The 24051-nt window shown below is 34.5% G+C and overlaps 6 protein-coding genes across 8 annotated transcripts; 1 reads left to right on the forward strand and 5 right to left on the reverse strand.

Moving 5' to 3' along the window:
- Positions 1-1062: 1062 nt before the first annotated feature.
- Positions 1063-2036, reverse strand: LOC138133715 (serine protease inhibitor swm-1-like). Its single transcript, XM_069051656.1, has 4 exons — positions 1905-2036; positions 1671-1856; positions 1432-1614; positions 1063-1381 (listed from the first exon to the last, which is right to left on the reverse strand). Exons 1-4 carry the CDS (start codon positions 1951-1953, stop codon positions 1197-1199), a joined length of 603 nt encoding a protein of 200 aa, XP_068907757.1. The 5' UTR covers positions 1954-2036; the 3' UTR covers positions 1063-1196.
- An 8153-nt stretch (positions 2037-10189) lies between these two features.
- LOC138132652 (TLC domain-containing protein 5-like) lies at positions 10190-11415 on the reverse strand. Its single transcript, XM_069050242.1, has one exon. It carries the CDS (start codon positions 10988-10990, stop codon positions 10247-10249), a length of 744 nt encoding a protein of 247 aa, XP_068906343.1. The 5' UTR covers positions 10991-11415; the 3' UTR covers positions 10190-10246.
- Positions 11416-11473: 58 nt separating this feature from the next.
- Positions 11474-12770, reverse strand: AlkB (alpha-ketoglutarate-dependent dioxygenase AlkB). Its single transcript, XM_069050236.1, has 5 exons — positions 12570-12770; positions 12420-12519; positions 12145-12371; positions 11902-12095; positions 11474-11851 (listed from the first exon to the last, which is right to left on the reverse strand). Exons 1-5 carry the CDS (start codon positions 12669-12671, stop codon positions 11506-11508), a joined length of 969 nt encoding a protein of 322 aa, XP_068906337.1. The 5' UTR covers positions 12672-12770; the 3' UTR covers positions 11474-11505.
- A 48-nt stretch (positions 12771-12818) lies between these two features.
- LOC138132653 (V-type proton ATPase subunit D 1) lies at positions 12819-14910 on the forward strand. The gene is made up of 5 exons (XM_069050243.1): positions 12819-12980; positions 13081-13198; positions 13249-13396; positions 14119-14334; positions 14386-14910. Exons 1-5 carry the CDS (start codon positions 12940-12942, stop codon positions 14598-14600), a joined length of 738 nt encoding a protein of 245 aa, XP_068906344.1. The 5' UTR covers positions 12819-12939; the 3' UTR covers positions 14601-14910.
- A 1010-nt stretch (positions 14911-15920) lies between these two features.
- Positions 15921-17529, reverse strand: Pop2 (CCR4-NOT transcription complex subunit Pop2). Of its 2 annotated transcripts, none has more exons than XM_069050238.1 (5): positions 17369-17529; positions 17029-17281; positions 16756-16979; positions 16425-16701; positions 15921-16373 (listed from the first exon to the last, which is right to left on the reverse strand). In XM_069050238.1, exons 2-5 carry the CDS (start codon positions 17131-17133, stop codon positions 16104-16106), a joined length of 876 nt encoding a protein of 291 aa, XP_068906339.1. In that variant the 5' UTR covers positions 17134-17281; positions 17369-17529; the 3' UTR covers positions 15921-16103. The 2 variants fall into 2 exon arrangements, with proteins under 2 accessions (XP_068906339.1, XP_068906338.1); XM_069050237.1 differs by having other exon boundaries at positions 16753-16979.
- Positions 17530-18260: 731 nt separating this feature from the next.
- On the reverse strand, positions 18261-19439 carry LOC138132651 (esterase AGAP003155). 2 transcript variants are annotated; one of them, XM_069050241.1, is made up of 5 exons: positions 19377-19392; positions 19054-19309; positions 18810-19007; positions 18610-18750; positions 18261-18558 (listed from the first exon to the last, which is right to left on the reverse strand). In XM_069050241.1, the coding sequence occupies exons 2-5, from the start codon at positions 19250-19252 to the stop codon at positions 18401-18403; spliced, it is 696 nt and encodes a 231-aa protein (XP_068906342.1). In that variant the 5' UTR covers positions 19253-19309; positions 19377-19392; the 3' UTR covers positions 18261-18400. The 2 variants fall into 2 exon arrangements, with proteins under 2 accessions (XP_068906342.1, XP_068906340.1); XM_069050239.1 differs by having other exon boundaries at positions 19054-19439.
- Positions 19440-24051: the final 4612 nt, after the last annotated feature.

A 24051-nucleotide genomic window follows, 5' to 3' on the forward strand; every position in this document is an offset into this window, starting at 1 on the left:
CGTGAGCAATAGACGCTCTTCATACATTCATCAAAATTAAAATATATTATAATATCTTTTTTATTAATCATAATTAGTTGTTTCTAGTTATTTTTTGCTAACAAAAATATTACACTACTTGCTAAAAAATTCTTACATCATAAGAGATGCTCTTGATCTTTTTACGCGGAAATCGATACACTAGTAAAAATAAATGGCAGGAATAGTTTCAGATTCACTACTTTATCGACAACTGTCTCAGCAGGTAATCTTTATAAATAACTTATCCACATTTATGATGACATAAAGTAGGTAGTTATATACTCTTAGCCCTTGCTTAGAAACACAGATAGAAGGGTGGTTTAAAAACCCCTTATTAAATGTTTAGTAGGGGGATATTTAATTATACTATTACTGTTACAATAGCTCTCCCCACCTCTACATCCCTCACCCCAAACTCTGAAACTCCAACTCTTTTAAAACCGAACTCTTGGTGAATTTCGAGGGTCAAGTATTTGACAATGTTTTTGTTAGAAATAGGAAAACTAAAAACTAAAACTATGCATTGGCTTCTTTGAAAAAAAATTAGACTGGATCTATTTTCCCTCATGAATTAGTTCAAATGTTTTCAAATTGAAAATTGGATTATACTCTAGGAAAATAATAATCTTATGTAAAGGACTACATACTTTAAAAACATTCTGTAAAAGTATCGGGCCTTCAAATAAATATATATTTAGAGTAGGCGTAGGAGACATTCTAATTCTTTTAACAGTGTAAAGTAATTTTTGTAGGTAACCAATTATTCTCCGGAGTTGCATAGTAAGCTTTTTCCCAATTTCATATTGTCATATTCCGTAGAGGGAGAATACCTAATTTTATTTCGTTAAAATGTCAGGCGTTTCTTGTGTCATTTTCTACGCTGGAAAAATGTTACAAACAATTGAATTTCCATAGGTTGCTCCAAATATAAATTTATTTGAAGGCCCGTTAGTAGGATGTTTAGGTGCTTCTACGTCCTGAGAAGAAGGTACTGATTTACGTGGGGTGGAATTAAATGGTCATAAAAAAGAAATATTGAGCTGATATTTCAATGAAAGTTTATTAACACTATCATGTAACAAAAAATATTAATAATAATAGCACCAAAAATTAACTTAATTAATGTGACGAAAAATGCTGGAAAACAGTTATAATAATGAGGGTACCACCATTAACTAGGAGAAGTTGTTGGGACAACTGTCAACAGGAACGCACTCATTAGTTTGGTCATCAAGGACATATCCCTCTTGACAGAAACACCCAGCGACGCATTTTCGTTCGCACACTCTCAGTGGCTGGGAACAAGTACCAGGACAAGCAGTACCGCAATCTTTATACACCTCGTTCGCTTTACAAATTTCTGAAATTCAAGTTAACTGTATCGAAAGCAAAACTGAAAACAACGTTTACCTTGACTGCAACTATCTTGTGGCACGCAAGGACCATCCACAGCACTCCTGATGTATCCTTTCTTACAGACGCACGTTTCCACACAGCCGTCGGAACAATTTTGTGGTGCATTGTTATTACACGTTGGTTGACACAACCAACCACATTCTCTAAATTCTTCGTTTTCCATGCATTGTGGCACATCTACACAAAATGTGCGTAAATCCAGAAGAACAAAGTTAATACATGTAGGTACTTACCTTTGCAAGCTTCTACTGGTACGCATTCGCCGTCTACACTTCTTCTGACAAAACCTTCTAGGCAGAAGCACCCTTGGGCGCACACGTCTGGGCATGCTTTAGGGGAGGCGTAGTCATTGCAAGTTTGTGGGCAATAAGTACCACAGCTTGAGTATTGTTCATTTGTATCACAAACCTGGACCTCGCCTTGAAATTCAAATTTAAATCAGTTTAATTTCGTGGCAGTTAACTTACGAGCAGCGGCAACTCCAAGAAGAAGCAGTCCAGTGAATAGAGTGAACATTTTGATTTATTTTGGATTGTGTGTGAGTTCTGTCAAGTTTGAGTTGACTCTGGTTCTGTGGCGCCAGTGCAGGATTTAAATACCTGAGCGATATTGTAATTGGTGCAAACATGTTTATCGGTTGCGAAAAATTATTTGGGTTTCGAAACAATGTTCTATCCAAAAATGTGTTATCAAGATTTATGTTGCCAAAAATGTGTAAATAAAGCAAATTTTGTGATTTTAGGAAATCTAAAAAATTTAAATATTGATTCATTTTAAAAAGGAGTGACTTTTTGTATAGAATAAACTTCCTTGAATTTTATTTAAACATTTTTTTAATTTTGAAATAAATTAATGACAAAGAAATGTTGTGGAACTATGAGTGATAATAATCTAAATATTAGCCAGGTCACGTACCTATTCTTGTGTAAAGTAGCTCGATGTGCTAGTTTTTTTGAGATTTTTGTTTACTCCCTCGTTGGCTTTGTTATCATTAACCTTTCGAGTGGTTGATGATAATCTGTTTACTCATCCCAAGTACTCCAAATATTGATTAGACAAAAAACAAAATGCAAAATAATCTTTGAGTAAAATATTGAAATATTGAAATACGTACAGTGTTTACCAAGAAGTTACCATATGGAAGGATTTTTTATTCAATGATTTCACAAAGATTTTATTACGACAATTGTCTGCTTCTCTAAAGACTAACAATATGACTGACAAGAGTTATCACGTAACTAGTTCAAATTTGAAATTTTATGCCCACATGAAACCTTTCAGAAAAATTTTCATTAAAACAATATTTTTCCATTACTTTATATTGAACACCAACCCCATTTTGTGCATTTTCTTTTTTAATAACGTCAAATTTGACGTATATTGGGAGTCACGTGATAACTGACATTTTGCTAAACAATGTCTAAAAGTAAAAAGGTAAAAAACTTGTCCCCTCACAAATAAAAAACGAATTTGCTTTATCTAAAGGTATTGAGCTATAGTTGTCAGCTCTGATTCAAGTTTGACCTTCGCAGTGACAAATATAGTAATGTATTTAAAGAGTGCCAAAAAAAGCCCAATTTAACAGAACGAGTTGAATACAACGTTTTTTTGTTCGAGGAGCCCCTTCAAGGCTCCAAACCTCCAAATCGCTTAAAATCTTTAAAATTAGCTTGACGTTTCGTTTTGACAAGTTGTGACATTTATCAAATGAAATCCGTTCACAGAACACAGAGGAGAAAATTCTCAAATTCTGACAGTGCCGAACAAAAAACTAAATTTTACATCTTTGAGAGGTACTACAATTTCATTTTCCGGCCTCCGTCTAAATTTACTGAATTGTCATTCGCCCAAATCATCTGGAAATAGTGAATTCCATGCCTAAAGTCCCTTCAAAAATCAAAAAACCACCACCTGTTACTTTTGATTGGTAAATTTATAAACCCTAGGTAGTTATTTTTTCATACTATGTTGGTAAAAATAAATTATGACATTTATTTGATAAAATTTGTTCAAATTGTTTTATTATTGCTCAGCACATTTCATTTATTTATTAATTCTTATTATTTTTACTTAAACATGCCCAGAAAAACAACACTTAATAAACACTTAACCTCAAAATTTCAATTCTCACCAAATTCTACACTAGACAGAGTTGCCGATAGTAATTATCGAGGAAAATGCGACGTTAGTGGTTTTTTGATTTTTGAATGGACTTTAGGCAAGAAAATCGAAACAGGAATTTTTTATGAAATATTTTACTAGGTTGGTGACAGAATTGCACTAGGGAGTGGCAGGTAGTAATGATCCAAGATTAATTTACAATGTAATCCGGGAATATATGATTTAAAAAATGTTACTTTCATTTATTCCTTTAGGAGTTCTTTATCAACAAACAAATGGAAAATTCTCACACTCCTGTATTCAGTTTTTGTTAATTAAAGTGTGTCACTTTTCCCCAATCTCCCCAATAATACCAACCTAAAAATGAGCAAACTTAAAAATGAGATATCTTAATACGAGCCAGCTTATAAAATAAAACTCGTCAGATTTGACTTTAATTAACTTCCGCAGTAGATCTGGCGTCAGTCCCTTTACCATTATTAAAACAGCGAGACCCAGAGCAAGACTCTTTTTTCATCCGAGGTATGATTGGGACAGTTGCCGGTGACGTCTCCAATTTCACGGCACGTCGTTCGCAGATGGCGCTTTTCGCGCCAATTCTGTCCGGTTTCAAACCTAATTAACTAAATGTGGCGTTTTCTCGCCTGTCCGCTGCCAATTACACGACGAAATTACAATAAAATCTCTTTATAACAGTCATTTATATGTTGATGAGTCATGTGCGCTCGAAAAACTTCGTTTTCGGCCGATTTGGGTGAGAAATTTTCGTCATTTCATGGAGATTTCTCACGAATTAAAGCAAATTCACGTGTAATTTCGACACGTCGTGAGGTCGGCTCGCTTAAAATCTCCCATCGAGACTGCCAGATAAAAGTGGAAGCGCTAATGAGAATTTTAAATACAGATTTTACATTTGTATGAAATGAATATTCATCCGAAAGGGCTCTTATCGTGGATCGTCACGGCTTTTTCAGAAATTCTAATTTACACTGACAAACGTGCGGAACGATTAGATAAATGCTCGTCTCTTCGGATGATTTATAGAAATTGCAACAGAAAAACTCCTAACTGAATAAATTCCCAAATAAAATACTCCCCTCAACGTGACGTTCCAAATTAACATAGATAGGTGCCCCACAAGAACAACTATCCAACCACTCCGGTGTCATTTATCCCCAAGTGTCGCCTCGAAATTCATTTTTGTCGGAGCTTCTTGTTAATTCTGACGAACGCGAATTATAATTTGTACTAATTACGTCGGGTTATTTTAAAAAAATGTCTCCGGATTCCCGTGACGAGGCGTGGGGGTCGCTCTGTGTAAACGGAGAAGTTGGGGTCTTGTATCTCTTGAACTGTATCTATGCAAATCTGTGCTGGGGACGATCGGTTTGCATAATACAGGCGGCCCCGGTCGGTTCTTAGCTACTTTAACAACTTTGATCTCGCAGCTTGCAACAGCGAGAATCACACCTCGCTCCCTCTTTGATTAATTTAGGTCCGGAGTCGTACTTTGTGACATTTTCCCTTCTAATGACGGTCGAGTCGCAAAGAGATTCTTTCGGCGTCGCCAAAAAATCCCCGGAACTAATATCAATTTTAATTATATGGCGGCGCACTGTTGGGACAGAACGCATGGATGAGAGGACTCCGAAATTGATTTTGTTTTGCATTTGATTAATTACACGGGTGCGTGATTAACAATTTTAATTTTCCATTCGATGGAAATCCAATTGAGTGTCGGTGACAGAAGGAAATAATTGTGTTTGTCGCCGACAATAATTATTGCTCGATACAAAACGAACGCCAAGAGATCCACCGGCGAGCTTTTTAATTAAAAGACTTTTAAACAACACCCACTGCGGACCTTATCGGATGCATCAGATCCCAGATTACACAAGACCAATACGAGGTGTCGCTAATCTAATTTCCGAAGAAACTTGCACAATACCCGCTACTGCTTGCAGGATTTTTACACCGTACGGGGTCGACTCCTGAAAGATTTTTCTTCGATGGAGGTTTGATGGCGTTGGAACTTCCTGCTATACGGGACAGACCTGCTACGTTCACTTAATCCATTAAATTTAATGTTGTGTTGTTCTTGCACCAGCCAATACCGTACATGCACTCTTGCTTAATGAAGGCAAGCTCGAGACCGGTATAGGACTCCACCACCTATTTTGTCGAGGAATCCTTCCTAGAATATGTGGCGAACATGGGAATTTCAAAGTGACACCGAGATCATTAAAACAATAATTTAGGAGCAAACCAGTCACTTGAAAGCAAATTTTATAAAATCTGACGTATCAGGGAGTGAGTCACGAAGATATGTGTGCGATAATGCTGTCTCTATCATACTTGTTGCATAAATATCTATTATATTTTTATAAATATGTAGAATAATTGGTACACAAGTAAAATAATTACAGTATCATGTACAGGGTTATTCACGAGAGGGGTATTTCTGAATTTCTTTTTACCGCAACCCATTATACACATTGCAACAATATCTTGATTTAAAATTTTGAAATTAATTATATGTAACTGAATCCACGATGGCTCTTTGTCCTGTCTTTAAAATGTCAATTCGAAAAATCTGTTTTTAAAATAACGACGAAAACACTGACATGCTCCTTATTTATGGAGAGTGTGGAAAGAATTCTGTCGCCGCTGTGGATGTTTACAATCCGATGGTAGACACTTTTTACATGAACTTAATTTGTTAATTTATTTGTTGAATTTTGATTAAATACAGGTTATCTGTCAATCTGACATTTCTGACAAATCTATCCAACTTACTTTGATTTCTAATTTAAAAGAAATAACACATTTGATTTAGTAGTTACTGACATTGATATTGTTGGTTGCGGCAAAATAAAAATTCAGAAGTAACCCTCTCGTGAATAACCCTGTATGTATCTACTATAATTACAAATTCTCAAAATGAGTTCCAGTTAGGTTTTGCTTCCAGTTTGTAAATTTTAGTAAAGAAAAAATTGAAAATACATATGAAAGAATCACTTCGTAGAGTGTTGAAAACGAAGAAAGAAGAGACAAAGGTGCATAATTTGTGATTTGATTATAAAAAAGATTGTATTTGAAGGCTTTTTTTTGAACAATGAAAACAGGGAAGGATTTTTAATAATACTTTTGAAGGAGAATTGCTACTACAGGCACAACAAGTAGATTTCTATATGAATGCAGTTCCTTCCCACCGTAAAAGAGTCATAATTTTTCCTGTTACTGGCAAAACTGGGTGGGTTCAGGACTGCATAAAAAGCAATAAATTATTGTGCTGACTACCACCAGAACATGAATTGCTTTGTCTCGGTAGCAAAACTATGTTTTTATAACGAACAGTGCACATAAAAAGCCCAAACAACAAGAAAGGTGAAATTAAGGAGTCTTGGCGTGTAGATTCAAACAAAACAAATTTGAAAATCGAGCGAAATAAATGTTTTGGCGTTCTTCTTAGAAGAATTGATAAGTTCAGCAACAGTTTATAACAATTAAAAACACTTATACCTAAAATTCGTTATGGTAAACAGCTGTCAATTCACCAAGTAAGCAAAGTGCGTGTAGGACTACAAGTGGTGCGAATTGTTTTGCATGGCTACCAACGATATACTGAACACGTTGAAACAATTAAAATGGCGCGTTTAGTATTTTTCACTGCATTACGTTGTGGAACTAAAATTTGAAAAAGTAAACTCAGTCATTGAATGAAGTGTACTTTGAATTCTGATCGTGGTCAAAGTGTTTTTCTACGACTGGTAAAAAAAATATACTATTTTTCACTATTTTAGTGTGTAAAACATATGTAATTGTGAAAAAAAGGAAAAATTGTGAGAAAAGTATTTACATTAGCGGGTCATTCATCATTCGTGAAAGAAGTACCTAGGACTTTATGCAATTGTTGCATATATTACTGTTTTCGTCGTCGATAAAGACTTAATAATAAATTCTTACAATAATCAATTGTGTGATGCCTCTTGCTGTTGTTCTGAGAGATACAAGAAACATACAATTAAGTGCGAATCTATTATTAAAGCTTGATCTAGTTCTCACCCAGCATAGAGGTAAGTAAGCCTAAGTCAACGCTTAGTAATTTATTATTGAAACAATTTCCCAACCCTTGTAAAATTTATAGCGAAACTATAACAATGTATAACAGACTTAGGCAGAACTCTCAATCAAAAAGTTTGGATTTTACTTGTTCCTACTTTATAACTAAGTATACCTACCTCTAAGATTATGTTTTTTCTAATTAGTTAAACAAGAAGTAGGTTAGGAGCCTCTACGGCTATTGTTTTCAACAGTATTCAACATTAACAACTTCATAAGCAAATAAGATACTTACAATATTCTCAAAAAAAAAGTGAGTAAATAAAGTAAGTAGGTACATACTTATCAACTTCTAGTAAATCATTTATTATTTTCACAAAACTCTTAACTGCTTGCAAATGTTGTTTATGGTGTTCTGGTACATATTTTAATGACTTTCGCTTAGTTTTTCTCGTACAGTTTCAAGTAACATATCAGGACAATAAGTCTTCGAGAAACTTTTCGTCATTACTGTCGTATGCGGCCCCGCAATTTCTTGCTAAAAATGCTTCAGGAATGATGTTAACAAATGGAGTCAACCCTAATTCAAAAAGAGAGTGAATGGCAACAATGAATACCAATGGAACCGTGCTGCGTCGCAGTTTAAATTTAACTTCTTGTTTTTATAGTGGCACATTCGATGTAACAAGTCAAAATCCAAAGAAATTCTAAAAAATGAGAAACAAAATATTTTTCGCAAATATTTTAATTAAGTAAATATGTAACAGTTTAGTGAAGCTAATATTTAAAGACGAGAGGTTAAAGTGTCTTTATCATTATTAATAACCATGTAGTAAAACTTTGCTGTAATATTTTTAAAAATAATGTTTAACTGTTCAAGTTTTTAAAGTTAAGATTTGAAAATTGATGAATCATTACACTTATTTAAAATGTTACTCAAACACCGATAAATGATAAACTAACGTGGGAACAGAACTTCACCTTGTTAAAAGCAGAAGTTTAATCTAAATTTTTGAATATGTAGTTTCATTCATTAAAAATTATACAGGGTTATTCTAAATGATTGTAGTCGAAGTAGGCGTGAAAATTAAATGCAAAATTTATGGTTGCCGCTCCACATAAAAAAAAAAACATCAAAATGATGTGAATAAGTGAGTACACACCGTTCACACACGGGAGTTACATAACTCAATATTTCTGGATTCAATCGTTAATTCAACAAAAATAAATAAAAATCTCATCACCGCACTTTTCACCTAAAAAATGACGATGACAGCGACAAAACTGACAGTTCACATGAAAGCGGCAAAAATGTAATAACATGGGCATGGCCTACTTCGACTACAATCATTTAGAATGACCCTGTATTATAGATTTGCGTTTCCACCAACTAACAGCATGAGCATACTTACATACCTACTTCAATTTATTTTTTTTATTCATTTAAAACTTTTCGTCTTTTACATTTGCGCATTGAATATTTCTCATGTGGTCTTGATGTTCGTGTTCAAAGGCATTAAAAAATCCTTACATTACTATTTAATAAAGCAATCTCATTTAAAATGTCAAGACACGGACGGATGAAAACCATTGTTTGCAGAAATTAGTTCTACATATTTAGATTGAGTCGTTAAAAGAGCTATCATTATAGCCAATAAAAGGCGATAAGCTGCCAAGCACATATGTACTTAACAATATCAAATAAAAATGACATACAATGCGTTCGCGTTCAATTCATTTTGATTTGTGGAATGTCATAATTTCAAAAATGTTGTCGTAGTTGGTGTTTCGCTTTTATATCATTCGAGTTCTTGTGGTTTCTTAAAATAATTTTCTAAAATTCATCCTCCCCAAAGTAGGTACTTTGTTTAGGCAAACTGTGTATTGCATTCTCATTTTTGAAAATTTAATTTTTCTTAAAAAAATATTCTTGTAAAAACTCTCGTTTTGTAACTTTTTCTATTACGAGCCGCTACTATTGTTCCAATAAGAAAAACGTTCATATTCAAAGGAATACAAATATTTTTACGAATAATGTTGATTTTGCATTTAAAGTTTCTCCGCGAATGAAGATTATTTATTAGCGTTGCAGCGTTTGTCGTGGGACGTTTGTCGTTTCCATTTGTGTATTTATTATTCAAGATAACCGGCGGAGACGGAGTGAGGAAGTGCAAACCGCTCCGCAGTCTTTATAAATTCAGAATTTATTATGAAGTAACAGATTAATTAATCCAATATAATGCCACCTCTAACGATTCCGCAAATTATATTTGTTACATTTAAATTGCAAATTGGGCAAGTTACATTCTTCCCGGTTATTTTCTTCGGAAAAATAAAGATGTTACATTTCAAACCACCTCCTAATAAATTCCTTTCCATTCTGTCCCACAATAAATTACTTCTCATCGTATATTAATACCGCTCGTTAATTCAAGCGACGTCATTATTCTTCGGTATGCAGTTTAATTCTTAAATGAGCCACAAACAATAAATTTTCTTGATATATGTATAACAACGCATTGCAAAAGATGCAGGTTTTATCTAATTTGAATAATTTCATGAACGCCTATTATTTCGAGAATCCTTTTATTACACTTAAAATTAGTTACAATTTGCTCCGATAATCTTAAGTTCCTTTGGAGTGGAGGTCATGAGGTTTGCGCCCCAGACCGTATTTCGTTATCAGATATTTCGTTATGTTGATCATAAACATCCAAGACATGATGTATATGGTAGCTGCTAGGATTCTAAAATCCCAGTCGTTTTTCGGTTGGAAAGTAATAACGATAAGAAAATACGTCCCCAGGACAATTCGTACTAAGAAGAAAACTATCATAAATGTAATTTCAACTGAAGTGTAGAATACTGACGGGTAATACCCCTCGCTTCTCAGAAACCACCTGCTTTGCAGCATGGGATTCGAGATCTCCATGCTCCCGAGGGCGCAAGTAGCTTGAGCTCCCGAGTAATGCTTGTGAAGCATCCTGTTCAGAGCGAACACGCTGTAGATATGATGGGCGATCATCAGCTTGGAGCCTCTGTCGTAGATGAGCACCCAGCCCAAATCGTGGATGAAGTAGCCCAGACTGCAAACCATCAGGAACCGTTGGCTGTTGGTCGTCCGCCATTCCGGGTGGTCAAACGGGGTGTCGATCAGAAAGCACTGATTGATCCCGATGAACGCGGTGATCGCCCCGTGCCAGAAGCTGAGTATGCGGCAGCAATACTCGCGACTCTTCGTCGTCAAAACGGCCCTCAGCAACTGGTAGGTCAGGGCCCAGATGACGGTGCTGACGGCGATCGCGAACCAGGAGCAGTATTTCACGTCAATCCGCAGATCGTCCACTTCAGTGGCGTCGGTATCAGACATTTTAAGATTGAAACACGGCGAATTTTCGTCTCACATAGTGACATGTTTCGTGACAGGAACGGACAGATCGACAGTATCTGTTAACGACCGATAACAAGTTTTTTTAAACTGACGAAAGTTTGACATGTCATTAACCAAGATCCCGTCCAGTTCTTCGCTGAAAAAGAAGAAACTGAGAGAGACCATTCACATCTCGCCGGCGTACGACATCGGGGACCCCGTGCTAGACGACGACATTTTCAACGACTTATCGAAAACTTTGCAACACTATGAACTGACCAAATCTCGCAGCAAAAAAAATAAAGTCTTCGCCAAGCTGTACAGCATATCGGTGAATTTCTGGGACATCTTGGGCTTGCTAGACATTTGCCCATGTGGAACAATTCACTCCATCAAACCATACATTAGCTACAATTAAAATCTTGTGTGGTCAGACCACTGGGAAGCACTCTGTATGTGAATAAAATTCCAATAAACAACACAGATAATTAACAAGTTTTATTTTTAAAGCACATTTAGGTTTTCTCTTCAGGATCCCCACAAAGTCTCTTGTGGCCTCTTTTCAGTACTTGTCTTACATTAATATTTATTCGGGAGTTGCTCAAATAATCTGCAAATGGCTTCCACAATACTTCCTCTTTACAAATATTTACAGCTTCTTTGAATTCCTTGTTGACTAAATTTTCTTCTTCAAAGCAATCCCAAAATCTTGAATCCATCTGAAGGATCTTAGGAACTCCATGATAGCACAGTCTTGATTCTTTGCTCATTATCACAATGTCACCGCTACGCAAAAACAGTGCTGATGGTTGCTCTTCTTTACTTTCACCACCCAATAAAAATACAGCTGTTTGTCCAAAACTAAATCCATCAATTAACTTAACAAAAAAAAGTTGTCTACTTGTTTGTACCTGAAGGATAACAGAGGAGCCTCCAAATTTTCTTCTGAATGGTCTCTATGCCCTGATAAAGTTGAATCCATGTGATAATAATTAACAATGGCAGCTTCTGCGTTAAAATAAGAAAATCCAAGTGACTGGGCAATATATTTGCTCAGGTCAGCTAAATCTTGTGGAAAATCCCCTTTATTTTCTTCACTGTATACCTTAAATTATTTTATTGTTTTATCAAAATTAAATCAATTTGGTTACTACTTTTGTATCCCAGTCATGGTGATATCCCAAAGTTGCCCACCTAAGCTTATTAATCAAGAGTTTATCATTGTTGTTGTGACAAACATCCCACCATTCTTTTCCATCAGGTACCAAATTAAAAGAATCTAAATTAGTTTTGTTGGGTTTTTTTGAATAGTCCTGCAAACAGCGCACTGCCCAGTACCTTTGACCAATGCTAGTAAATGGGTTTTTAATAAAAATTAAACCTAAATACCACAATTAGCAAAAGACTTTTATTTTTATTTCAAAATTACCAGGATGCCTGACCAGTTCATAAGCTTCCCAAGTTTTATTCGGTTTCAAGCCGTAATTTTTATTTGAACCAGAAATATTTCCTACATCAATTTTTTTAATCTGCAACTGAAATGATTACACTCATGTGTTGACAGTTTGCAGTTACTTGCCTGTGACGATATTCTTTCTGTATTATCAAAGTCCAACACGTCATTTAAATTAGGAGGAGGGTTTTTTGATTTGTAAAACTTAAATAAATCTTTGAACGACATAAATAAAAATATTTTTATTCGGTAACAGTAAAGTGAGGTTAGATTACGTCAGCACGATGTCAACAAAGTACATCAGCTGATCACTGTCAAATTAAATATCTAAATTACCGACTACGCGTGCTGATTTTAACAACAGTTTGCGGGTTTTTATATATAAATTAGTGCTAATAGAGGGCGTGGAATAAGTTGCATGATTTTGTTGTCATGTGTCTATGTCACCTGGTCAGCTGACTTGAACTCGTGAAATACATGGAAATTGTGTTAAAAAATGTCTGCAAAGGATAGGCTGCCAATTTTCCCCTCCAGAGGGTACGTATTTTAGTAAAAACCCATATAGATCATCCCTGTATATATTAAAAAAAAAAAAATCAAAATCGAAAAATGTGAGTGACCAACTGTCTTCTTCCAGGGCTCAAATGTTGATGAAAGCCAGGCTTAAGGGGGCCCAGAAAGGTCACAGTTTGCTAAAAAAGAAAGCCGACGCTTTACAGATGCGGTTCCGTATGATCCTGAACAAAATCATTGAGGTGAGTTGATTTGATCAGTTGTGACAAACTATTTTATGATTAAATTGTAGACCAAAACCCTCATGGGTGAGGTAATGAAAGAGGCGGCGTTTTCTTTGGCAGAAGCAAAGTTTGCAACAGGTGACTTCAACCAAGTGGTCCTGCAAAATGTCACAAAGGCTCAAATGAAAATCCGAACAAAAAAAGACAATGTAGCAGGTATACCCATGAAAACTTTGCTTTTCTACTTTGGTATCATAAAGAGCATTTTGTGAAACTAAAAGTAGTGTCACAATGGAATTTTTTGTGAAACGGTTTTTTTTTTTTTTTTTTTTTTTAATACGTAATACGTTGGTATTGCTGTAATGGCACGCTGGCCGGCGCCCGGCAGCGAGAATGCATTTAACACATAGCCAAAACATTGTCACAGCGCACGCCGGCGCGTGATCAGAAATTGCGGCGGACCCAGATATCAGGTTCAAACGTGCAAAATAATAGTTCTTTTCGATATAAGGACGCTGTCACATCATTTTTTAGGTCAGATAAAGTCGGCGTTTTTGTTTTCAATATTTAAAATTCGCGCTTAAACAGTTAGGGGCGGAGCGTGCTTAGGCAATGTGCTAAATGCATTCTCGCCGCCCGGCATCTGGCGAACTCCTGTTAACAATTAAAACATTTGACATAAATTTCACAGAAATGCCGCACAAAAGTCCCTAGATTATTTCATAATTAGATTTTGGAGTTTTTATGAAATTAATGCGACCAAAGTAGAAAAAATAGTATATTACACTCGTTTTATAAGACACACTGTGACACTCGTTCTGTTGGAGCACTCCTCACTGCGTTCGTCGTGCCCCAATCAACTCGTATCGTCTTATAAAACTCAGATCATAATATACTATTTGAGGCTCATTGATGACTATTATGTTTGTTTATTCCAGGCGTCACATTACCTGTTTTTGAATGTTATCAAGATGGTACAGATACATATGAGCTGGCTGGGTTGGCAAGAGGTGGTCAGCAATTGGCCAAACTGAAGAAAAATTATCAAAGTGCTGTCAAATTACTAGTAGAGTTGGCCTCACTGCAAACTTCTTTTATTACTTTAGATGAAGTAATCAAAGTAACAAACAGAAGAGTAAACGCGATCGAACACGGTAATTTCTAAAAATTCATTTTTCACGTCTGTTTATGTCTTTGTTTTTCAGTCATTATACCCAGGATCGAAAACACCTTGCACTACATTATTTCCGAACTTGACGAGGTGGAACGTGAAGAATTCTATCGCCTAAAAAAAATTCAAGACAAGAAGAAGATTGCGAGGGCTAAGGCGGACGCGATAAAAGCAGACAAAAAAGAACAAGACAGGTTGACAGAAGCAGCGAGTTTGTTAGATGAAGGAGACGACGACCTCCTCTTCTAACTGACAAATCTGTACTTTTTTAATGTAAAAAAAATACATTTTCTGTACAAAGTAACGTTATACTTTGCTTCTATTGTAATTGATATTATTTGTTCTTCAGTATTCGAGGTAGAATTTCAAATGTCTTCCTTATTGCCGTATTTAAGTGTAAAATTTATTGAACCATTGGTTTAGGGGAGTGTGGTATCAATTTTAGAGCAATAAGTGAATATTCCATTCCTTTTTAGGTATAAGTAATCTTTTGTCGAATTTAAGTATATGTTGTCCTAAAAATGTATTTTAAGTTGACATCAATACATAGTTGATAGCACTTCTTTTATTATTATAATCCCTTAGTCCCTAACTGGAGTACGTCCTTCTTTATTTGATAAAATAATTTTGAAGTATTTTATCACAAAAAGATTAAACCGTTATTCCAAAAGGAAAAGAAATATCTTGACGTGATGTTTGATTTAAAAAAAATACTTATTTTCCTACACCACGTTAAAATTTTCCAAATTATAGGTGATACATACTATCTTCTACATTTACTTTTAATTTTAGGATAGTCTAAAAAATATGTAAACTCAGTACAGGTTGCAAAGACACACTTGTCATTTGCAACAGCGCTTTTATGGCATTAGTCATTTGAAATTACTTTAAAACTGTACTTATATGGAAAATATTCAACCCAAACTATGATTTTCTGGTCCCTTTGTGCCTTTATTTGGTTCAGAAATATGAAAAAAATGCTGTTGCAAATGACAAGTGTGTCTTTGCAACCTGTACCAAGTTTAAATGTATAATTTCATAATTTAGGAACTATGTTTGGTACTGGTGCACTTTAAGAAACAATACTATGCTAACTTTCGAAGAGGATTGAAATGATTGCAACTGCTATTACTGAAAAACTACCCTAATATTTGGAAAAATACCCCACCTTTGAATTCAAATAACGCACGTCATGTTAAATGTCAAGCACGCTCCTAGAGATTCAACTTTAAAAAATTAATCACCAAAAATTACTAATTTGTAGTAATTTGTTGTGAATAAATATTGAAGTTTAATAATTTCATTGCCGATATTTTGAGATTATTAAATTTGAATCATTTGCAAAATTAACCATGTTACCCTTAACAATTGATAGATCATTTTAAGCCAGAAACAATTTCCATTTGGGGTTTTTTTTTCGGTTGGTGCGACTGAGGATTAATTTCTGTAATTCTGTCAAAAAAATATCCAAGGAAGAATCGGAAGGAATCCCCCACTTTTGTTTGGTTTGCATTTTTTAATAAACTGGGACAGTTAATTCAGAGCGTGTATTAGTAAATAGTAAAACTGTAAGTAGAAAAATCCTATTTAATTAAGAATAAAAATTAGTACATTCAATATTAAACGGTTGTTTTTCTTACTAATATCGGGGCAAATTGTTATAAAACAATACAAAGAAAACCAGACGATCTTATTTACACAAATCTGACCAAAATGTAAAATAAAGCACGGAAAATTAAATAAAGCAGAATTTCATGAATTGGTATTTTCTCCGTTGTCTGACGCGTAATTGTTGGAGGTTCCGTTGACAGCAAACGAGGTGCCCAAGCCGTAGAGATGTCCCGAAAATTTCGAATCATCAATTGTATCCTCGAAAAACATCTCTTTCATCTTAAAGAAAGCCATTCCAGTTAACAACGAATCGGAACCCGCTTGATGTTGTGGGCCTATTCTCTCCAAATCCAACTGCTCGGCGACTTCCTGCAGCCCCCCTTTCAAGTTTTTACACGATTTCATGAGGTACTGAAAAAATACAAATAAACTCTCCAGGACAACTAGTTAACTTTCGCGTACCTTCACGTCATAAATGGCGGGAAAATATAGCTTGAGGAGCTCGAAAAACTCGTTTTCGTCTTGCGGCAGGTGATTATCAGTTAATAATTTTATCAAATACCCGAAATCATACCCCGAATGAAACGACAACCACTTTATGTTGTCCATGAGGACTATTCCTGATGTCATTAACAGTTCTGCAAAATCTAGGGGCTCTATGCCTTCATCTTCGTGTTTTTTAAACTGAATGCCCGAATTCGTGAGTAGATCGATACTGTCTTGTGCATACATGTCTTCTCTAAAATATCAAAAATTTTCTAAATTCAATCACACAGTGTTTGGCACTTACTGCAAATTAAATTTAAAGTTAAACTGCCACGTCGTGTACGAGCCACCTGGTGTTTTTCCATTGTCGTCGAGGAATGTAAGTCCCAACTGAATGATTCTGAGGAGATCCACGTTACATCTTAACATTTGATATTGGTAATCGGCCGAGCTTTTAAATTCTCCTATCGGCCGTGCCACCACTCCCGGAAATTCCGTATCCATGGCAACATAATGGTATTTTTGAACAATCTGCAATACTTTTTTGGTGAAGGTAAAACTGAGCAAAATACACCGTCACCTGTCTTATTGTTCTGAATTCTTCTTCTAAATTATGTGCCCACACATCGCGTATGCCGCATTCTTCGTTACTAGAATGATTAATGCCACCTACAGCAGCTGGCATCTCACTTCGTGTTTCCGTGTTGGGCTATTGTTACAAAGGTATTGACTTACGATGGAAAGGTTCATGGGGCCGAGACCCCCAAAATAAAATAAAAGGTACTTCTCCTACGTAAAAATTGTCCCAAATTTGGCTATAAAAACGGCCGCTCCTGTAAAAAATCAACAGCGTCTAACCTAACTATTTTGCGAAAGAAGATGTGGTTTGATCGAGTCGTATGTTGCAATTCGGATGTTACCTTCAGCCTAAATCAAAAATAAAGTACTTTCGCTACTGAATTAAATCACGAAATCTGACAAATTTCATGTCAAGTTGAGTGGAACATGGTATTTCTGACATGTGTCAAACAGTTTTCGAGAAACATTTGATTCCAACAAAACAATCGATGACGTTGCTAACGTAGATTGCTGCAATATCGACGTAACGCACCACAAAGGAGTACGTTCAAAATTATATAGTTAAAAATGAGATTAAAAGAAAATATCGAATAATTACAGTACGCATCTGGCTTTTATTTAACGCTTTTGTTACATTAATTAGTCGCATTACGAAACTCAGTTATTTACTCATTAATGGCACTGCAGCAATTTTCACTAATAAATATAATCTGTTTGACTGTTTCAAAATCAAAAATCCACCACCTGTTGAATTATGTTGGCAGAAAAAAAGAAATCCCTAGAATAAATTTCATTTTTTTGAGTTGGTCCATGATAGAAAGAAGAATATCGTGGGTTGGCCCAACCTCCCGCCAAAATTTGACATTGAACTGTTGAGTTTATTTAGGGGGTTGTCTCTTTATTTACCTTTATTTACCTAACACAAAATAATCATTATGTCAATTATGTGCAAAATGTGGTAGCTACCATATCATACCTTTTGAGTAAAATAATAAAATGAGAATAAAAAAACAGGATGAACTACGACCAAAACGACTATCAACACTTTTCTTTCAAATACAAAAATTAATTTCACAACCAACAATTAGGTATATATTGTTTCCTAATTTTGTCAGTTATTGTATTCCAGTATACACATTCACAAAAAAAGGAAAACAGACTAAAATTATTACATTCCATATTAATTATGATAGATATTGCATCAAGTCTTGGGAAATTAATTCCTACAAAAAAGACACATGACACTTTTATTTTTACTTCCAATTCATGGTTTGCTTTACTTTTAACAAGAAAACTTAAACATTTACTTAAAATAAACAATTATGACTATTAAAATAATGAATTGAATATCTTGTGTACCTATATTAATTTCCCTACTCATATTCATCTTTTTCACTGTTATGTAAATATCTAGCTTTGAGAAAACTTTGATATACAGACTTCTGCTGGGCTGTTGCTGGGAAATAATGTCCACCGGGATGCTTTAAAATTACTGGTTCAAGAAAAGCTGAACTTAGTTGTTCACTCATTTCTACAACTTTCAAATTATTTTTTTATCACACATACATTTAAAGCTGTTCACCTGTTGGAATGATTTGATCTGTTTCACCAAATATGTGCAAAGTTGGTAATGTAATAATTTCATTGAAATATTTCATGTGGGGCAAACTGCCAGACTTAAATCCTGAGACCATTATTGCAAAGTCAAATTTGCAGTTTAATACTAAAAAATTAACATGATGTAAACATATTGATAATTATTTTTTTATTTATTTTACTTACAACCCCGCTGATGTAAATCACATAATAATCCAACAAAACATGCTCCTTGTGAGAAACCTAGAATTCCATCGAATGGTCCTTCTTTTTCAAAGACATCTTCCACAAGTCTTACACTATCTTCAAAACCTATAGCAGGTCCACCTTTTCGTATTCCTCTAAAAGTGTGGTCATCTCTATTAAAAAACCAACCATACTGTTCTAAAATTTCAGTGTCCACATTTGACGATGGGTGAATAAATTTTACCTTCATCCTTGCTTTGACCAATATCAATGTTATTGACTTGATTCATGTCATCAATTAAAATGACTTTATGTGGCGCGGTGATGTATGTAAACTGTGCCCATTTATGCATCATTTTACGAAATGAACCGGTCTTCTGCTTGAAAGTTTCTGCGTTTTGCCGATAACCATGTATAGCAAGAATTTTTAATTTAGGTTGCATATTTTCTTGAGTACATTTACAAGTTTTTTTGTTTGTAGTGTTGTTAACATTTTCCTTCTGCATATTGTAATTTTTTAAATTATTGTTGCTGACAAATTGTTTTTTAAAAAGATTAACCTCTAACCTGTAAAAACAACACTTTTTCAAGTTTTCAAACGTGATATTTTGCTGATGTTGTGCTGACACTTAACCACGTGGTTTGTATTCGTATATTGGTGCGTTCCATTTATCGACTGCAACGATGGCAACAGTGCAACGAGAGGCTAAATGACCCAGGCCATTCCATACTTGTGCGCAAGTCCTATAATTTTGCGCGTTATTTAAGTTTGACGTTCACGGACTTAGAAAATATCGCAAATTTATTGTTTAAAAATTATAACAACACTTGCGTATATAATAAGAAACAATACAATAAAAGACCTTTTTTATGTAGTAAACTCATTTATACAGGTGTCCCAGAACTCGCGCGTCAGCTGTTAACTGTGAATTTTATATTTAATCCAACAAGGATTCTACAACAAACGTGAAAAGTATATTAGTTTTGAAATGAAAACGATTTTAAGATAACCAATCACACACGCCTTCCTGAAGGTAACTCTACTAAATGTATGCGTTTCCGAGGAAACGATTTTAGATGTTGCTGCTAAAAAAAACTGTGATGAAATGTTTGCACAACGAGTTTTATAAGGGTTGATTTGGCGCACGAATCCCTGGTCTAGAAAACGACCCGTAGGCGAGTTTTTTTATGTAATTTTTTAGATTTTTTTAAAATTTTTAAATAAAAAAATTAAATTTTCAAATTCTAGGGAATTTTGTATTATGTAATTGGTAATTCAAGGTAACGGATGCAACTACATCTGCAACATATGTTAAAAAGTAGAGTTTGAACATTAATATTGGAAGTTTTTTGGTGTAAATGACAATAATACACTGAAATATTGATAAAAATGTTCTTAGAGATCCATTAAACTACGAGTGCTTTAATAGATAGTCATAAACGACTCCAAATTGAATACAATAATAGACCTATTAAAAGATTCTAAAAACATAATTATATCTTTAGTTTGTGTTCTACTCATCTACTGTTCTTTGCCTTACGCGCAGCACGCGGTACATGTATACTCAATTTCATATAAATGTGCATCTAAGCAAGCCATGAAAATCTGATTTTCTGTTGGTAGTAAAGCTAAAGCTAGTGACTTTAACTTTCAAAGTTGCTTGCTCTGCGCGAACCCGATTTGACTAATTTTTTAGTTTTTGTCCATTTTAACATTGCTGATTTTAAAAGCAATGTTACGTCTTTTTACTGATTAAATTAAAGTAATTCTTATTTGTTTTTGTCTTTGTATTTTTACCAAGTAAAGATTTATTGGACATGACCTTCATAAATGTGACTTTTGTAATGTAACTAAATTAAAGGTGCTTTTACAAATGCACAGCTCACTTGATGAACATTTATATGAAATCAATTAGTGTTGGGCGATTATGAGTGATATAATCGAAATATATCGATTATAGCCGAGTAATCGATCATTCGATTATGCTCTTCGATTATCATTCGTTAAAATAATTCGTTAGAATGTTTCGAGAAGTCGAGAACTGGATGGTAAAACGAATGATCACTCGATACGACTCGACACGACCACTCTATTACGAGATATTCATTCGGTGGTTCTGTCATTTGGTTCTCATTGTTTTAATCTAGTGATTTTATTTCTTCCCGCATTAGTGAGGGTAGCAGAGATTAGTTTCGTTTACTTCAGTAAGATTCCAAAAAAGAACTTGATGTGAAAATTGAAATATGCGTATTATGTGACCGCCTTGGTATCATTCATAATCGTCCATCCGAGTATCACTCGTTATTCAAAGCAACTGCGCATGCGAATCATTCATAATCGGACAATCCGAATGATCATTCGATTATACAAAGCGATTATTTCGATTAATTCGATTATGGAAATATATCGATTATGCCCAACACTAAAATCAATTATAACAACAAAGCACCCAAGTTACTAACGCATGCGTATTGGTAAGGATCGTCCTGGGTTATTTACCCTCTCGTACAGTCACAGAGATATATAAAGTAAATAGAGGATCAAAGCAATGCTTGAAATTTGTGATTAATAGCAACTGCGCAGGAGGGAACAGAGTTTGCGCAATGAATCAAAGCAGGACCGAATTCTTCAAATTTTATACTTTGAACAGGTCCGAACCCTACAATTTTTGGCCCTTCCAATATTATTTTTTTGCAATTTGAGTAATTATTACTTCGTGTCAATAAACAGAAATGTCCAAGCGGCCGATTTTTTTGACGTCTTCTCAAACTGTCACCACTTTGAGTTTTTCTAATTTTTTCTTCCCACCATATTAGGTGCAAAAATCATCTGGAGAACCAATTGTTACAGTTTAAACGTGATCTAGAGCGTTTTTCTCAAATTCCTATCTTAATCGTGGGAAACCACATTTTGGTCATCTCACTAATTTAGACCTACCGCTAAATGTTAATTACTCCTAATTAATGTTTTAAAAAATTATCAATTTATTATTTAGTTACATAATAATTATTATAAAACTAATTGTTAAACTAATACATTCATATCATAACTGATAAATTGATAAGTACTTACGTTGATTTTATTAAAACATTTAAATTTAATAGATTAACATTATTTTAGTTTTCAAAAAAAAATCCGCAATAGTTATTGTTTTTTAGCAGATTGCAAATAACTGCTCATTAGCTCATTCATTTCTTTTCCTTATTGTATCATATGTATATCGTTGTGGAACAAAAATGTTAAGTAGGTAATGTTAAAATAACAATGAAAAAAGTGGATGACTCATTTCACTAACTGAAAAATAGCAGTTGAGCCCACCACTAGTTTGTTGTTTGTGGTTATTTATTTAGTTAGATCACTGACGTCTATGGTGTACCATAGAGATCAGTGGGTTGTGTTCTCTGGTAAGATGGTGATGTTGTATATAAATAAAGCGCATGCGTCGTTCCATCCCATATACCTCCATGGACGCCTCAATTTTGTTCGCGCAGCTCCGTATGTATTGCCCCTCTATTTACTTTATATATCTCTGTGCGTACAGTGCAACACCCGTTCTATGGGTGTTCATTTAAATTTCCGATCAAAGCTGGGGTTGAAGAGTCGGTTGTGAACGCTCCACGCTACGGATTACGGATCAGCGGTTTAAATCTTATCGTGCGTTCATTTAAATCATCCTCAAAGTTGGCGTTGAAGTGTCAATTATGAACGCACTATACGGATCACGGATCAGCTGTTCAAATCTTACGTTTTTACATGAGTGGTGCATTCACAATCGACTCTTCAACGCCGAATTGATGCCGACTTTGACCGGAAATTTAAATGAACCCTCGATACTTCAGACTGCGGAACTGCGGTAGTTGCTCGTTGCAATCGATGCCGAAATCCGAAAAACAGTTTAATTTCTTTTTGCTTATCTCCCCTCAATAGTTCGTTTACATTAGATAAGGGTCTCTACTTCTCTCTACTACTAATCAAAGCTTCAAAATGATAAGGCCAACCGTCTAATTTACAAATACATAAACAGCTGCAAACCTTCACAATGGCCTACAATTTATAATACTAACTCTGTAGTGGCAGTAATAGTCGTACATAATTTTCCATATACAGTATCTCCCGGATTGAGTTTACAAGAGAAAAAAAAATATTTTTGATTTTACCTAACTAACTTCAGAGGAATAACATTTTTTGCTTCATCTGAAGCCCCCATTTCCGTTATTAAAATCTCAGTATTGATACTATGGGGTCTATTCTGTAACTAATCTGTTAATTTTTAACAAGCTGTTTATTTTAGAATTTCAACAGTAGGTACCTTTAATTTTTTTAACAGCTAGAGTTATTCTGTAACTTATTTTCAAACAGGTATGTTAAAAAAATAATTTTGACAGTACTGTTGTGTTTTACGCACTTTGTTCTCGAGTGAACTACGCTTTTTTACAAAAATCAAGTAGGTAATCGTGTAATAGCTTGACAGAACATTTGACTTTTCACGAATCGTTCATTATTCATTTTCGCTGGCTGAATCATGCACCGAACCTGGGTATCTAGCGTTCATATTTATAATATCCAATAATATTGCAATTTTTTTTACCTGATTCGGACTATTACAAACATTAAAAAAAAAGAATTAGCCAAATCGGTCCAGGCGTTCTCTAGTGATGCGCTTAACCAAGAACATCATTTCATTCTCAAATTTTCCAATTTTCTGGGCAATTTTCTTAATTTTTCGTTCCGTAAGAACCTTCTACGAAGTATTAGAAAACATTTAAAAAAAAAGATGAATGAAATCGGTTAAGTCGTTCTCAAGTTATGCCGTGACCAAGGGAAATAGGGATTCATTTTATACAGGCTGGAACAAAAGTATCAAATATTGGCTGTAACTTTTTAATTTGACAATTTATGAAAAATTTATTTAAATGTAGGTTATAACATAGCTATTTATTTAAATGTAGGTGGCTACTTTAATAATTGGCGCTATTAATGTCAAAATTCAATTGTCTCCATGGCTAACTAGCTCTTTTTAGAAAATAACACTTTCGAATAAATTAAATCATATTTTTTTTTCTCGATTTTTTCCCATTGCAAGTGTCAACTTTTTTTACACATTCAAATGTAGAAAAAAAGCTTTACAAGAATAGGCTAAGAAATGTATAGTGTACTATTAAAAAAAAAGTTGACTGTCTTAACTTTGACATATGTCATCGTAGAGAAGATTTGACAACATCATCTATTGTAGTTTCACAA

Source organism: Tenebrio molitor, chromosome 6, assembly GCF_963966145.1.
Source record: "Tenebrio molitor chromosome 6, icTenMoli1.1, whole genome shotgun sequence".
Classification (NCBI taxonomy): Eukaryota; Metazoa; Arthropoda; class Insecta; order Coleoptera; family Tenebrionidae; genus Tenebrio; species Tenebrio molitor.